The following is a 15,331-nucleotide window of genomic DNA, read 5'->3' on the forward strand; positions in this document are numbered from 1 at the left end:
TACATACAATATTAGTTTCTGGTGTACAACACAGTGATTAGACATTTATATGACTTATGAAGTGATCACTCCGATAAATTCAATTCTCCTTTGCCTCCGTCCCCTTCCCCTACCCCCACGGCAGATCTCTGCGTCTGACGCTCCTGACACTGCTCACCTGGGCACTGTGTAAGTCGGGGGCCTCACACTGACCAGCCCCTCCGGGGCTCCCTCCTCAGGGAAGCCTCCTGACCTAGGCTGTGTGATCACTTCTGTCTACTGGCCTCACTGAGCTGCAGCCCTGGGTGCAGAGCGCTGCCCAGACAGGCAAGAAGTTGGGTTGTCCTGAGGGGCGAGGCAGGCCAGCCCTCAGCTTCCATGCTGTCAGGAAGATGTGTCTCTGCCCTTGTAGGTTGTGAGTGGGGTAGCAGAGAAACACAGCTGGGAGGCTGGTTAGCCCAATGGGTATCTGCAGGAGTAGCAGGAGGGCCCGGGTTCTTGGTGTCAGTACGCCGATAACCTTTGTCGACCTCCGCTCTTCTGCTGCCCTGGCCGGGGGTCGGGGGCTGCTGTCCGGAGGCCACACTTGGGCACATACACTCGTGCCAGGGAATGTGCTGGGGCTGGTCCTCCCCTTGGACTGAGGAGCGTGTCTGTCTCCAGGAGCCTCTCCAGGCCGCAGCCTCACTGGTCTTTCCTGGGGTGGTGGGCAGGAAGGTAAGGTTTTGGGAGGCTCACTTCAGCAGCCATTGATGGCACGCTTGGCCTTGCGTCCCGCCTGTGCCTGCCTTTGCCCACCTCCATGAGCCACGGGCTCCCCTGGGGTCAGGGCTGAGCTCGGCCGTGACTCTCAGCTCTAACACAGCCGACAGCAGAACTCTTCTGGGCTGGGCACTAGTGGGCATGGGACAGTCCGATAGGTTGTAGCCTCGTCCTTAAATAGGAGGCTCAGGCCGCTGTGACCAGGGCAGGGCCAGGTCACTCTGATCTGAGGCAGACAGTGAGAGGGCAGGGAGAAGGACTTCAGTGTTAGCACAGCCCGGGTGTGGTCAGGAGGAGCGTGATTATTCCTGCTCCTCTCTTCCTCGAGGGTGGGTCTGCCGCCCGGGCCCCCCCCCTCAGACTTCACAGGAGGGCAGCCACTCCAGTCAGGGCCTGTGCCCCAGTGGGAGCAGAGCTTCTCTCGGAGGAGCATGATGGGGATTTCCCGATGGCCAAGTGGTGGGGTGCAGGAAGGAGGAGGGGTAGGGGAGCCTGCTGGGGCGGGGGACAGGTGGGGGCCCCGCCTTGGGTTTTACTCGTCTGTTCTTCCATGTCTCTCCCCCGTCTTCATTCATTCTGCCCGTCTTTCCCTTTCCCTTGGGGTCTGTTCTCTCCCAGCCTGCAGAGCTGTCTGTCTGCCACCCACCTGTTCTAGGAGAGGCTGGAGGAGACCCAGACTTCTGGTTTCAGATCTGTCCCCTCCCTGCCCTACCCGCTTCTCCCACTGCTGAGGAGGGTCCTGACTAGACCCAGACCAAGCGGGGTCTGCTCAGTTTTCTGACTCGCTGCCTGGTTTTCATTAGGGCCCATTGCCTGGTTTCTTCCGGCCCCGGTGATAAAAGGCCAGGGCCTGTCCTCATAGCTGGGGCATCCCGTGCCCGGGTACACACCTGTCCTCGCCCTCTTTCCTTTGTCCCTTCGCCAGGTGTTCCTGCCCAAATACCGCGGAGACACTGGAGGTGGTGCCAGCGAGGACAGCCTGACGACGAGCTTCCCGTCGGGCCCCAAGGCTGGATCCCCCTTCCCCAGCGGACATGTGGGTGCTGGAGGCAGCGGCCTGCTCCCATCTCCGCCCACGCTCTGTGGGGCCTCTGCCTGTGATGTCTCCATGCGTGTGGTGGTGGGTGAGCCGCCCGAGGCCAGGGTTGTTCCAGGCAGGGGCATCTGCCTGGACCTTGCCATCCTGGACAGTGCCTTCCTGCTGTCGCAGGTGGCCCCATCCCTGTTTATGGGCTCCATTGTTCAGCTCAGCCAGTCTGTCACTGCCTATATGGTGTCAGCTGCAGGCCTGGGTCTGGTTGCCATTTACTTTGCTACACGGGTAGTATTTGACAAGAGCGACTTGGCCAGATACTCAGTGTAGAGTACTTCCTACCCAATGAGGGAGGGCCTGTCTTATTGGGTCCCAGCTCCCCATTTTCTAGGCTCCAGGTAGCCTCCTAGGGCTGCAGGGCTGGCCTCCCAGTGTTTATTGCTGCCAAAGTGGTATGACTCTCTGTTGCCACCCTGTGGCAGTAAGGTGCATAGCTGCACAGATCCAGCACTGGGGCTTCCCTCCCACCTCTGCCCAGTCTTAAGGGCTGGCTGACTGGTACCTCTCCGAATGGTCTTCAGTCTGGACTTCTACAGGGAGAGAAGGGTGGGGCATTTGGTTAGTGCCATGCACTGGAATGCAGGACTCTAGGGAGATTATCCAGGCTCAGGGTCAACAGCTAGTATCCTGGTCAAGACATACCCAGAGAAGGGGTTTGGGGAGCTGAGTAAACTCAATCACCAGCTCTCCCATCTCCAAGCCCCCTTATCTTGTAGGATTCCCCATATGTTGCTCTTGCATGGGAGTTTCTAGTGTGGAACTCTCCTCCACAGCATTTGAAAGTATGAAAGTTACTTGGGGGGGCTGAGTCCTGAGGGAGAAGATGCTGCCTGGCCCCACAGCACTGCCCGTTCATTGATTTCCCCAGCCCTACATTTTATCAGGACATGGTTTATTGGCCTCTGTGTCGCCATCATAGGGACATGGGCCTTTAAATATTTAAGTTATTTATTTAAATAGAGGGAAATCGATTCCCAGCTCTGCCATGCTGGTGTCTAGGAGGTGACGACCCCAACAACTGGGTCCCCTGAGGTGGCTGGTTATTGGGCTAAGCATTGCCAGAATCTCCTCCTAGAGTGACTGGTCTGGCCCCAAAACTGCCTAGCCCAGGAGCTTGGAAGCTCCGCTCACCCCAACTCCTCTTATCCAAGGTCGGGGGAAGGTGGAGGGTGGGGATCCAGGTCTTAGCAGCCTTCCTGGTCTCCCATCCCCTCTTGGCCCAGCCTGCCCCCACCCCAGTCCCCTCTGCTCCCTCTAGGACTAGGCTGATGAAGAAGCTGCCCACCCCCCACCTTTCCCCACTGGCTCCATAGCCCTCTCTTAGGGGCTGTTCTGGAACCGGAAGCACCCAGTGTAGCTCCTCGAACCTTTATCTGTCTCAGCCCCCAGGGCATATCTGTGCTTGGCAACTCTGGCACAAAATCTCAGGAGCACCCCTTGCCTGGGCTAAGGAGGTCTTATCTCTGCAGGGGGTTTAAGTGCCATTTGCAATAATGTCATGTCTTATTTATTTAGGGGAGTAAATATTTTATACTGTATGTGATCAATCAGAGTATAATGTTTATGGTGATGAAATTAAAGTCTTATATGTTTAATTGGTCTATTTTTATCTTTCTGCTGGAGAAGGACCAGATCTCTCAAAAATTATCCTCTACTGCTCAATCTGTCCCTTGGTTTTGGCAGCTTCAGTTCCTAGAGCCACCAGCAGATGGAGCCATAGACCAGCACTCTGCTATCCTTTGGCGGTTGGGTGTGGTTGTGCCACCCACCATCCCCTGGATTGGGGAGTTTTTTCGAAATGTGGAGAGAGGGACAGGGGAGAGGGACAGGGGTGGGAAGAATATAGAGTGCAGGGGAGTTGGGGGCATTTTCCTTCTCAAAGGGCTCATAGCGTGTCCAAAGAGATGGAGCAAGCACCCATTATCAACTACTTCAGTAGCAACACACCCAGCACATGCATAGGATTTTGACCCCACTATGCCTTGATTCCCATCCTTTCCCATCTCCTTCACCCTTCCTTCCAGGCTCAGGTCAAGTTCAGACCCTTGTCATCTCCCTCATCCCTCCAAACTTGACAAGCCTTTCTGTCTCTTAAATTCAAGTGATCAGCAGCAAGAACTAGTTTTTTGTTTTTGTTTTTGTTTTTTAATGTTCTATATTTTACTTAACTTTTTATTTTGGAAATTTCAAACACACTTGAGTAATGAACCTGGTATAATAAACCCAACTTCAACAATTATTAACCTTCTGCCATTTTCGTTTCATCCTCCACACTTTCGTGCCCCCCCACCCCCGCTGCCCCACACACCTTTTTTGTCTGAGGTATTTTTAAAGCACATGGCAGACATAATTCATTTAACCTGTAAATCCTTCAGTGATAGCTTTAAGAAATAAGACTTTTTAACAACTTAATCACATCCTGAACATAACCAACCAATAGTAATTCCTTATCGTCGTTCACTTGCCTTGAAAATGTCTTTTACAGTTAGTTTGTTCAAATCAAGCACCAACTAAGATAAACAACTAAGATAAATTGCATTTATTGGTATGTCTCTTTAGGTTTAAGTTAATCTCCAACAGTTCCTCTCTCTTTTTTTAATGTCATTCATTTGCAAAGAAAGTCATTTTTTTCTACGGAATTGCCCGCTTTCTATATTTGGTTGACCGTGTTCTCAGTATTAAGATGTTCCTCTTTCTCACCTTTTTCCCTATAAGCTGGTAATAAGATCTAGAGGTTGGATTAGATTCAGATATGATTGTCCCATCATAGGGACACAGGCCTTTAAATATTTAATTTATTTAACAGTACCTTGTAAACTCTGCCTACATAATTTTGAAGCAAATTTCAGATATCGTATTTAATTCCTACATATTTCAGAATGTACTTCTAAAAGATAAGTATTTTAAAAAACCGTATAGTCACATTACTATTATCAGACCAAAAAATAATAATTCCTTAGTGTAATCAAATATTCAGCCAGTGTTCATTTTCCTGTCTCATAAATTATTTTGTTTAGTTTTTGTTCAAATTGGAATCTCAAGTTCCATACGTTACAATTGATTGGTGTGTATCTTAAATTCTTGTAAACCATGAGTATCTCCTCAATTTTTATTTTTTTCCTTGCAATCTCTTTGTTAAAGAAACAGTTTTTTGTCCTGTAGATCATCTGGATTTTGTTGATTGCATTCCCATGGTTATATTTAACATTTTTATTGCCCCTATATTTTCTGTTAAATTAGTAATTAAAGTCAGGGACCAGATCAGATTTGGGACTTTTTTGTTGGTTTTTGCCATACTTAATAGATTTGTGTGTTTCCACAGAAAGGAGCATGTATTGGCTGATTATCTTTCTTTTTTAAGGTTAGCAGTCATTGGTGTCTTTACTTAGATCTATTATTTCATAGGCATTGGAAAATGATAACATTCTTTTCTTCAACAAGTGTTTGACTCGTTCCTTGTATTTACCAGTTTTCAAAATAATGAATCAATATCCTAAAGATGACAGAGAGGTTTTCCCTTAGGGGCATTACGCATTCAAGAATTTATACATATTCGGTGTGTTTCGGTCCTTTACAGTTGTTCTTCATGTTCGGATTATTTCTATCTTTGGCAAGTGGGGGCCTCTTCGAGTTGATTTTTGAATTCTTTTGACATGATCCTAAATGGTCTTTGAAAGTTTCTTTGCTTTCTGGCATGACTGGATGTCTAGGCTCATCTTGTATATTTCCTACCATAGACCTGGAAGGAGCTGTTTACTCCAAGGGTCTTTGATTGTTTTTGTTTTTTTTCGGAAAAGGTATTTAGAGACCATGATATCTGCATCAGGACTGCTGGTTACTGAGTTGGTCATTGGTTTTAGGCCTTTTAAGTGGACAAAGCTGGGGGGCGGAATTTTAATATCAATACATTGTGAGTTTATATTGATTCTTCCAATTTAAGTTCAGGACTGTATACACCCTCCACCCCCACAACATATACATGCATATATTTTTCTTCTTTAATTTCTCCCAAACTGAAACAGGCCCAGCCCACAGACTGTGTGTTTGTGTGTGTGTGTGTGTGTGTGTGTGTGTGTACACACGTGTGCATGTGTGTGAGAGAGAGAGGGACGTGAAGAACCACCAGTCAGCCATCAGCGTCAGCGTGTCTTTGCCACTGGAACATAGGACCTGGCTCACCAGTGTGTTGATTCTTTCTCCCTGGGCCGGTAGCCTCGTCACTGTGCCAGCTGTTTCAAAGTACAGAAAAGGAGAGCGCACATCCCGAGGGAACAGGCAGCTCGTGCTCAGACGACTTTTCTAGCACAAGTTTTTCATATTCTCCCAAACTGAAACAGGCCCAGCCCACAGACTGTGTGTGTGTATGTGTGTGTTTGTGTGTGTGTGTGCGTGTGTACACACGTGTGCATGTGTGTGTGAGAGAGAGAGGGACGTGAAGAACCACCAGTCAGCCATCAGCGTCAGCGTGTCTTTGCCACTGGAACATAGGACCTGGCTCACCAGTGTGTTGATTCTTTCTCCCTGGGCCGGTAGCCTCGTCACTGTGCCAGCTGTTTCAAAGTACAGAAAAGGAGAGCGCACATCCCGAGGGAACAGGCAGCTCGTGCTCAGACGACTTTTCTAGCACAAGTTTTTCATATTTGGGACCAGCTAAACCAGCTCACAGGCAATTGGGGCCTTGTGCTGGTTCATTGAGTTTTAAAATACATGCCTCACAGAAACATCAACTTGCTAACAAGTACGGATGGGGAGGAGAGACGCAGGAAGAAAGGGGACTATGGAAAGGAAGAAGAAACTGCAAGTAGCCTGAGAGACCTCACAACTAAGGTTTGCTGAGTCCTCACACAGGCTAGCCTGTGCCCTTAAAGAACAAACGTGTGAATCAAATGGACGTAGTTATTTCGGGCAGATTTAAGTGGAAACTGCTGACCATGAACCAAAGCGTAGAGCTTAAAGGAGGGAAAATATGATCGTGATGGAGAAAGGGCCAGGCTCTTCCGCAGCCCTCTTCACCCCCATCAGGCTGGATCCTGCCATCTCCCAGAGCGGAATGGAGCTTTGGGTCCTGGCCTGTGGTTGGAGCCCAGGAATTGGAGAAAGGGGGGCTAGGATGGGGGTAGGTGGGAGAGGCCCCATCCTTGCACATTCATGGGTCGTCCTTTCTGACCTGGAGTGCTCCTCCCTGCAGAGCCGGTTACAGTCAGATGGAGGTGCAGGAAAAGTGGGGGCGGGCAACGTCCCCCCAGGTAGCTTGGATCTCAGGTTACTTCTTGTGCTGCTGGGAAAAAGTCCTTGGTTTCCAGGGTCAGATTTGATTACAGCAGCCTGGCAGTTTTGTCACTGTTGGCCTGAGGGCTGTTCAGAGCAGGGACTTCCTGACACCCAACACTGTCACTAGATCTCTGCACACATTAGGAGGCAGCTTGTCACTTGACCCCAGTCTGCCCCTTACTAGCATTTGACCTTCGAAGAGTCATTCTACTGTGTGGACAGTGAGGGGCTTAGTTCGCCACAGACACTAGCTAGAATTCCATGGCTCCATGATTCTGTGCCACTCCCTTCCCCCCAAATATTCTGTTTAGCACTTTATAGTCCCCATTAATGCTCTCTCCTTCCTTTGTCATCAGAAAATATTTGTCTACCTTCCTATATGCTGGACTGTATGTCAGCCCTGGGGCTGTGGCAATGACAGTCACTGCAGTTCGGATAAGGCTGTGAGCAGGCAGGAGCTGCCATTTAGGGGCCCAGGTCCCTGACAGGAAGCGTCCTCCAGGGAGAACAAGGTATGGGCCAGTGAGCAGCAGCCTGGAGGCTGGCCATCCAGACCCGGAGAGCACCCACAGTCTCGCCCCTTCTCAGTGACTTTGTTCCAGTGACAGGGCGTAGCGTGGAAGCAGGGAGACACTTACTCTCGTCTCACCAGTGGCAAAACCGAGGCTTGCTGAGATGACGTGACTTGTCTGAAAGCGCACAGACTCAGGGCTTGCTTCGTTCTACCATTGCCAATTTTAAAAGGTGAAAATGAGGGGTATCTAGGGAGCCTCTGCATTATCTTCACAGCTTTTCTGTAAATCTAATTTTTCAAAGTAAAAGCGTTTTGGGTTTTTTTTTTTTTTTTGCTTTTTTAATGTGGAAGACTTTTGATCTGTGTGATCACCCCAACCAATCAATTAGTCAGCCATTACTGTTCACTGGACACCTGATAGGAAAGGCACCAGGGGGTATAAAGAAGCACACAACGCAGTCCTTGCTCTCTGAGCGCTCAGATTTCCCCGTGGGAAAAGACATGTTCGGGTGAGAAGTTGTCTAATAGTACAAGGCAGTGTGACGAGTGCCAACAATACATAGAAGTATAGACGCAGGAAGAAACCACTATTAGGAGGTTGTTTTTTAAGTAGGGACAAAGACCATTTCCTTATACGAAACAAGTTCACAGTGTTTTTGACTTAATGAATGCTTTTGAAATACATGAGCACTGCCATCGATCGGACATACATTTTCTCAGTCTTCATGCATTAGTCATAAAGAAAACCAGCAAGCCTTATTGATTCTACATCCTAAATCTCCCTCTCATTGATCGCCTCATTGCTAACCTCACGGCCAGTCATGTCATCTCTCTCCTGGACTAATACATTAACCTTATCGATCTCCCTTTCTTTAGTCTCAGCCCATCTCTGCCTGCACTGCAGCCTGAGTTATCTTTCCAAGGCCCTGGGCTGACTGCCCCACACTCGAGACAGCCTAGGAACCTCGGGAGACTCGCCTGCACAACAGCAAGCAAGCTCTTTCACAGGTGGCTCCGTCCACCTTTTTATCCTCTTCACCTGCCATCCTCCTGTCCCCCCAGCCACTACCCCCAAGCCTGCTTCAGCCACGACGAGCTTCTTCCAAACTTGGCTCTGTTGAGCCTCAGTGCCTTTGCACTTGATGCGATCTCTTCTAGGAAAGCCCTCTGCCTCTTCTTTACCTACTGAAATTGTATTTATTCACCAGTTCTAGCTTAAGCATCTTCTCTGGTTCCCTGAAGTTATTCATGTCCTCCTCAGTCTTCCAATAACATACTGTTACTATGGTACTTGTGTCCACTGGGCAAAAATTCATTTGACTTATTCATCTGCTAATTTTTTCCACATTTATTAGGCAACCACCACGTACCGGGGCTATGACAGGGTAAAACGATGGGAACTGTCTTCACCCTCTTGGAGGTCCCCAACCAGTGAGAGGTTCAGAGATCTGCAAAAGCAATTACAGTGTGTGACAGCGCCACGATGAGGGGCCCTAGCCCAGTCTGGGACGAGGCCTGCTGGTGGGGGATCAGAGAGCACTTCCTGGGAGTGATGCTAAAATGAGATCCGAAGCCCTAGCAGGCATTCGGTCTGTCCCCCTGCCAAGTTCTTCCAAAGCAAAAGCTGCATCTTATTGTTGTGTTGCTCCAAATCTAGATCTGTAGCTACACATAGTAGGTGCTCAAATTTGCTTCCTGATTAAATGAATTATTGGGCAAACAAAAGAAATGGGCAAATGAAACCCATCTTACTTTTGAGTGGGTGGACCACTTTAGCTTCATGCCTGCTTCTAACATCAGGTGGCCGTGCTGAAGTGAAGGCTGGGTTTTGCCCTGGCAGATCACATGGTTTATCGTCGTACTTTTTTTTTTTTTACCTTTAGATTTGGTGTAGTAATACTATGTGAGTGATGAGTGGTTTCACATGTTTAGAATGAATTTGTGGTTATTGTTTTATTATGCTATAGAAAGAAGTATTTCATTTAATTTATTAATGTCTATGAATTTTGTGGGTAATAGTTTCCTTAAAATGCCTTCAAATTTTCCTTGATGTGAAAAAAGATAAAGTTGTGAAGTGGAGTGAAAAGAAATTCTGAGGGCGACCGGCGGGAGGGAGGGAAGGAAGGTGGCGGCCGACGGCACAGACGGCCTGCCTTTATGTCCAGTTCACAGAGCGTTCCCATGTGACGACTCTCTTGTTCACAACCAGAGCCAGGCCTTGTGAGTGACCATCATCTACTTCTACCAGTGTGGTGGTTAATTTTATGTGTCAACTTGACTGAGCCACACCTGAACAGATATTTGGTTAAACATGTGTGTCTATGAGGGAGTTTATGGATGAGACTGACATTTAAATCGGCGGACTGAGTAAAGCAAAAGTGGGTAGGCCTGGCCCAATCAGTTGAAGGCCTGAAGAGAGAAAAAGCTGACCTTCCTCTGAGCAAGACTGCATTCCTCCTTCCTGACTACCTTCAAATCAGGACATCAGCTTTTCTGCCTTCAGACTCGAACTGAAACATTGGCTCTTCCTGGGCCTCGAGCCTACCAGCCGTCAGATGGGAGCCACGCCGGAGTCCTCAGGCCTTCAGACCTGGATGGGACCTGCTGGGTCTCCAGCATGACAATTGACTCCGCAGATCTTGGGACCTGTTGCCTCCATAACTGTGTGAGCCAATTCCTTATAGTAAATTGTTCCTTCTATATAGAGCAAGCAATAGGAAACCATCCTATTGGTTCTGTTTCTCTGGAAAACCGTCACTAATACAATGAGGTTTAACTGACACCAGGTAAATCATTGACTCATAGATGCCAGAGCTGGAGCTCGAACACCCTCTTCAGTTTACAGATGATGAAACTAAGCCCAAGAAGGAAGGTTCTTGCCACAGCACAGTCCACCAACCATGTTCACTTCTTAGCTGGTGCTTGGACTCTCCTTACCTGGGGACCATAATTAGAAGTAAGACTTAAAATACAAATATCTCTGGGAAGATAATGTACTGACATGAATTCATAAGAGCATATAAATGACTCGATAAGATGGTTTTTGAAGAGCAATTTCTGACGGGGTACAGGCTAAAAAGATAGATACAGTCCCTACCCTCTTGGAGGTCCTCGCTCAATGAGAGTTTCAGAAATGTGCACAAGCAAACTGCGCGCAGTTGGCATAGTTTGCTTCCTAAAAGTGAAAGGAGGAGGCATTCGGGAGAGTGGGAGACGGTACGGGAAGGGCAAGGCAGGCCCGCAGACCTCACCTCCTTACGACTCTGTTGAGAGCTGACCCCAACCACCGTCTGTTACACCGGGGAGCTGAGACTGCACATCTAGGGGTGGGAGCTGGCCCGACCCCTCATTTCAGCGAGCTCCCAGAAAACTCCTGAGAACACAGACTTCTAGCAGTGGCGCTTGCTTCTTTTTAAACACGACATTTTTAGTGCATGCCGTCTGCCTTCCTGGTTACACTGGGATGTGTTGTGGGTTGAGTGGGCGGCAGTGTTTGGAGCAGTGAGGCAACCAGCAGCCTATTTTCAGACCTTATGTGTAATTTTTTTTGCTTTCTGCTTAAATGAAGCTTATGATCAAGTTTTCTCTTTGGATCAATAGCTTGAGAAAGAAAGCCGTGTTCTGCCTAGTCTGGTATCATAATTGTCCATCCTATTTAGAGCAAAGGCAGTGGGCAAGATGGTGAAGACACCTGAAATCCCATCATGTGAGGAAGAGGTGAAGGAAATGGAGATATGTTTAGCTTGGCAAAGAGACTCCTCCGGAGATGAGAGAATGGTCTTCAGCTATTTAAAGGGCTGTTCTGTGGAGGAGATTGGCTGTGTTCTGTGCTCGCCAGAGGGCGGTGGGCGAGAAAAAGGTACGGGAAGACAGATTTTGATAGTCAGAGGGTAAATGGAAGTAGGGAGTGCTCTTAAAACATGGCTGGACAAGTTCTTGGTGTGGGGTAATGCAGGAGATTCCAGCATTAAGGGTTGGTTGGTCTACATTATTTTAAAGTACCTTCTAACTCCAAGATTCTATGATATGAGACTGTGGACAATGGTCAGTTGCCACAAATGAAGAGATGTGCAGAGGCTGAAGTATGACCATTCATCCAACCAAACGTGTTGGTCTGTGGTGTATAAAGCACTCTCTTTGGCAAGAGAAACTAAGGTTCCCATCTCAAGGACATGAATGGTTACAATACAAAAGAGAATGTTATATAGGCCAAAAAGAATTATATGCTTTTCTTCCTTTTCTTTTAGATACACCTTATGCTGTTAGGAAAACATGGCAGAGTTTGGCTAGAACCCAGGAGATAAGATAATTAAGAATGTGTCAGCAGAAGGGAGATGGTTAGTAGGAAAAAGAAGACTAGTTGAGGAATGTGTTGGGAGTGATCAGCGCCATGTTATTCAGAAGGGGCTCTCTTGCCTGTAGCCCTGGTATGCAGCGGGCACATCTAGTTATCACATGCTATGGTCTGAACGTCGATGTCCCCTCAAAACTTATATGTAGAAATCCTATACCTGAAAGATGATGGTATTAAGAAGTGGGAGGTGCTGAGGTCATGAGGGTAGAGCCTTCATGAATTTCATTAGGGCTCTTACAAAACAGACTCCACAGAACTTCCCAGTCCCTTCCACCTCATGAGGACACACAGAAGGCTCAGCTATGAACCGGAAGCAGGCTCTCGCCAGAATGTGACTCTGCTTGTGCCTTGATGTTGGGATTCCCAGCCTTCAGAACTGTGAGAAATAAATTTCTGTTGTTTATAAGCTATGCGGTCTAAGGTATTTTGTTACAGCAGCCCAAACAGACTAAGACATTATGGAACATTTGATCTATCCCACCACCCCCTCTGACCAGACACCACGCTCACCAATTAGCATGACAGTTGTGATCCACCTTTTCATGTTAATGTCTCTCCTAGAAAGGTGTCTGACGAGGAGAGGGGAAGACCCTATGACAGCACTTACTTCAGGGTTAGTTATTTACTTGCCCGTCTATTACCCTGGACTAACATTTCTTGTATCCCTACCTCAGCACAGTGCCTAGTACTTAGCAGAAACTCATGAAATATTTGTTAAATGAATGGAAGGAACAATCACATCAAATTGGGGGTGAAAGTGGGTAGTGGTGAGGAGAAGCAGAAAAGTAATGTTTGAGGGCTCGGCCTTCCTCAAAGTGGGAGTTCTTCATTCAGTATTTGCTAAGTCCCTCTTACGTTTCAGGCCCTCGCCTCGCAGACACCGGCGTACAAAGATGACGGACGCGGTATTGCTTTTGGGGAATTCCACGGGATGGAGGAGACATTTCAGGCTGAGGGAGCCACGTAAACAAGAGGCTGGATTCCTGGAAGTACTTGATGTGTTTGAAGGGCTAGTGTGTGAGGCTGGAGATTAGGCTGAAAAAGGGCTAGACTGTAAAGCGTCACTAATCAAAATAGGAAACACTGATGGGTGATACAGCCTTTAAACCCTGCCCTTCACAGGCCTGTCAGGCTAGAGTTTGGACTTTATTCTGGAAGCAGCAGAGAAATCAATCATTGGACACTCTAAAGCAGATGAGTGACAGAATCAAATGTGTGTTTCAGCAAGTCTCCTTGTGGTAATGTGGAAGATGGGCTGGGGTACCTGGATCCTGGGGGAGAAGCTAGAAGGCTATTGCAACATTCCTAGTAAGTAGTGGGGAGAGCCTTGGGGGACAGGTGTGAGGAATGGAATGCATGTGAGATTTTTCCAGAGACTAGCTAGGACTGACCATGGGGACCAATTGCCTGTGGAGGGCGAGGAAGAAGGAATTGCTGGGGATGACTGAGAGGTCTAGGTAATTCCTTCAATTGAAACTGGGAAGGAGGACTAGGCTAGGAGCGGCAGGCATAGGTCATGAGTCCAAGTGGCACATTCTGAGACAGAGGGGTCATGAGGACATCCAGGTGCAAAAGTCCTGCAGGAAATTAGAAACATGGATCCAGAGTTCTGGGGAGAAGCGAGGGTCAGAGATAAAGGTTAGGGGTTATTAGCATTTGAGGGCGACGGAAGCCTTGGAGAGAATGAGGTCCGTTGCACTGAATGTGTTGAGGAACAATAGTCCAAAGACAGAGTCCTGAGGCCAGGACAGCTCGCTCCTCAGAGCTGGTGGAACAGAAGCCCCCAAAGAGACAAAAACTCGCCGGGCAGCTAGAAGGAGAATTGTGGAAGCCAAGATTGGATTGTGTTGCAAAGAAGGTGCCAGGAAAAGACACCTAAGCCTGCTTTGGAGGTCAGGTGATATTTATTTAAGGAGGTGATGTCTAAACTGGTCTTGAGGATGAGTAGGAGACGGCAAACAGGATAATGCCTGAAAAGGGGAGGTCAGAATGGTTGTAGCCTTCGCCAGGAAAGAGTCAAGGGTGGAGAGAGTAGACGTAGTCAACAGACTGAAGAGTGAGTAGAAGGTGAGAAAGTATAGGTGGCAAATATAAGCCATTATGTTTTTAAGTTTGATATTGAAGGGAAGGAAAGAGAAGAAAAGATAGGCTGATAACTGAAGGGGGACATTTTCTGAGGAAGGATGAGACTTGAACAAACACCACACTTCGCTGTGTCAGACGGGTGTGTCTCTGAGCTTTGCTGTGCCATGCCCTTCACACAGATGATCCAGTCATTCCACAGCATTCACCGAGCAGCTCCTGCTGCAGGGGCTGTGCTGGTTGCTGGGCTGCAAAGGTGAACAAGACCGCTTGAGGACCCAGTCGAAAGGACTAAGGGAACAAGTAAGAAACTTCAGGTCAGTGTGGTGAGTGCCACAGACAGGGTCAGTAATGGACACAGTGGGAAATACTAGAAGTCACACCCCCAGTGTAGGGGAGGGACACCCTAGGACAGGTAACATCTGAGTTGAGACCTAAAGTCAGACATAGGTAGTACAGAGGAGGGGAGAAGGCATTCAAGCAGAATGTGTCCCTACAAACCCCCTCCCCAATTTTGTCTAAATCCCAGACACCCTGGAGTGTCCGGGTGATGCCCTCTGGTGAGAACATGAGGTTCCTCCCAACCCTGCTCCCAGCACCTACTTTTTACCCTTATTTAATACTCCTTCTTCTACCATAGTGGTTTTTACTCCCTTGTCCGCTAGAAGCTTTTAAAGAGCAGAGACTGGTCATAGTCATCTTTATAACTCCTAAAATATCTAGTGCAGCACTCAGCACATGGTTAATGCATGAAAACATTTTGTGATAGGAAATCTTCTCAGACCAAGGACCACTATCATGGCCAATAAATTCTCAATCCCCATAAATACAATAATTATAAGGTCATTTAACAAGAGCTCAAGGGGGCCACTGGCAGGGTCAAGGCATAAAGATAAAAAGGGAAATGAAAAGTTGGCATAGGGAAGAAAAATAAGGCTGAGAGAGAGGGCTGGGGTAGGGGCGAGGAGGAAGCAAAGGAACGAAGATAAAGTGTCCACACAGTGGAGAGGGGTACAATTTCAAACAAAATCTCACCGGAATTCTGTGCTCCATGAAGCCTTGGCTTTGATTTCTTTTCCATCATGGGAGAACCCCCAATTCCTCATTGACTTTTGGGCTCTCTCACTAGAATCTGATTTCTAGACATACTCAATCCATTAAATAAATGTATCACAGCTGCATTGTCTGAGAAGCAGGGAGAAGATGAGAGAGAGAAAGGAGAAAAAAAGCCCTACAGACCCAACAGTTTCCCACTTTACAGGGTGAGCCTAGACAG

General features: G+C 47.9%; 1 protein-coding gene across 4 annotated transcripts in view; it reads left to right on the forward strand.

Annotated features, from left to right (window-relative positions):
• The window catches only part of SLC45A3 (solute carrier family 45 member 3), a 21,096-nt gene extending 17,667 nt beyond the window's left edge, over positions 1 to 3,429 (forward strand). For all 4 annotated transcript variants that reach the window (XM_025040514.1, XM_025040513.1, XM_015597890.2 and 1 more), the window contains one exon: positions 1,667 to 3,429. In XM_025040514.1, the coding sequence (XP_024896282.1) occupies positions 1,667 to 2,104 (438 nt within the window). In that variant the 3' untranslated portion in view covers positions 2,105 to 3,429. The remainder of the gene's footprint in view (positions 1 to 1,666) is intronic.
• The last annotated feature ends 11,902 nt before the right edge of the window (positions 3,430 to 15,331 follow it).

Source organism: Pteropus alecto, unplaced genomic scaffold (assembly GCF_000325575.1).
Source record: "Pteropus alecto unplaced genomic scaffold, ASM32557v1 scaffold359, whole genome shotgun sequence".
Taxonomy (NCBI): Eukaryota; Metazoa; Chordata; class Mammalia; order Chiroptera; family Pteropodidae; genus Pteropus; species Pteropus alecto.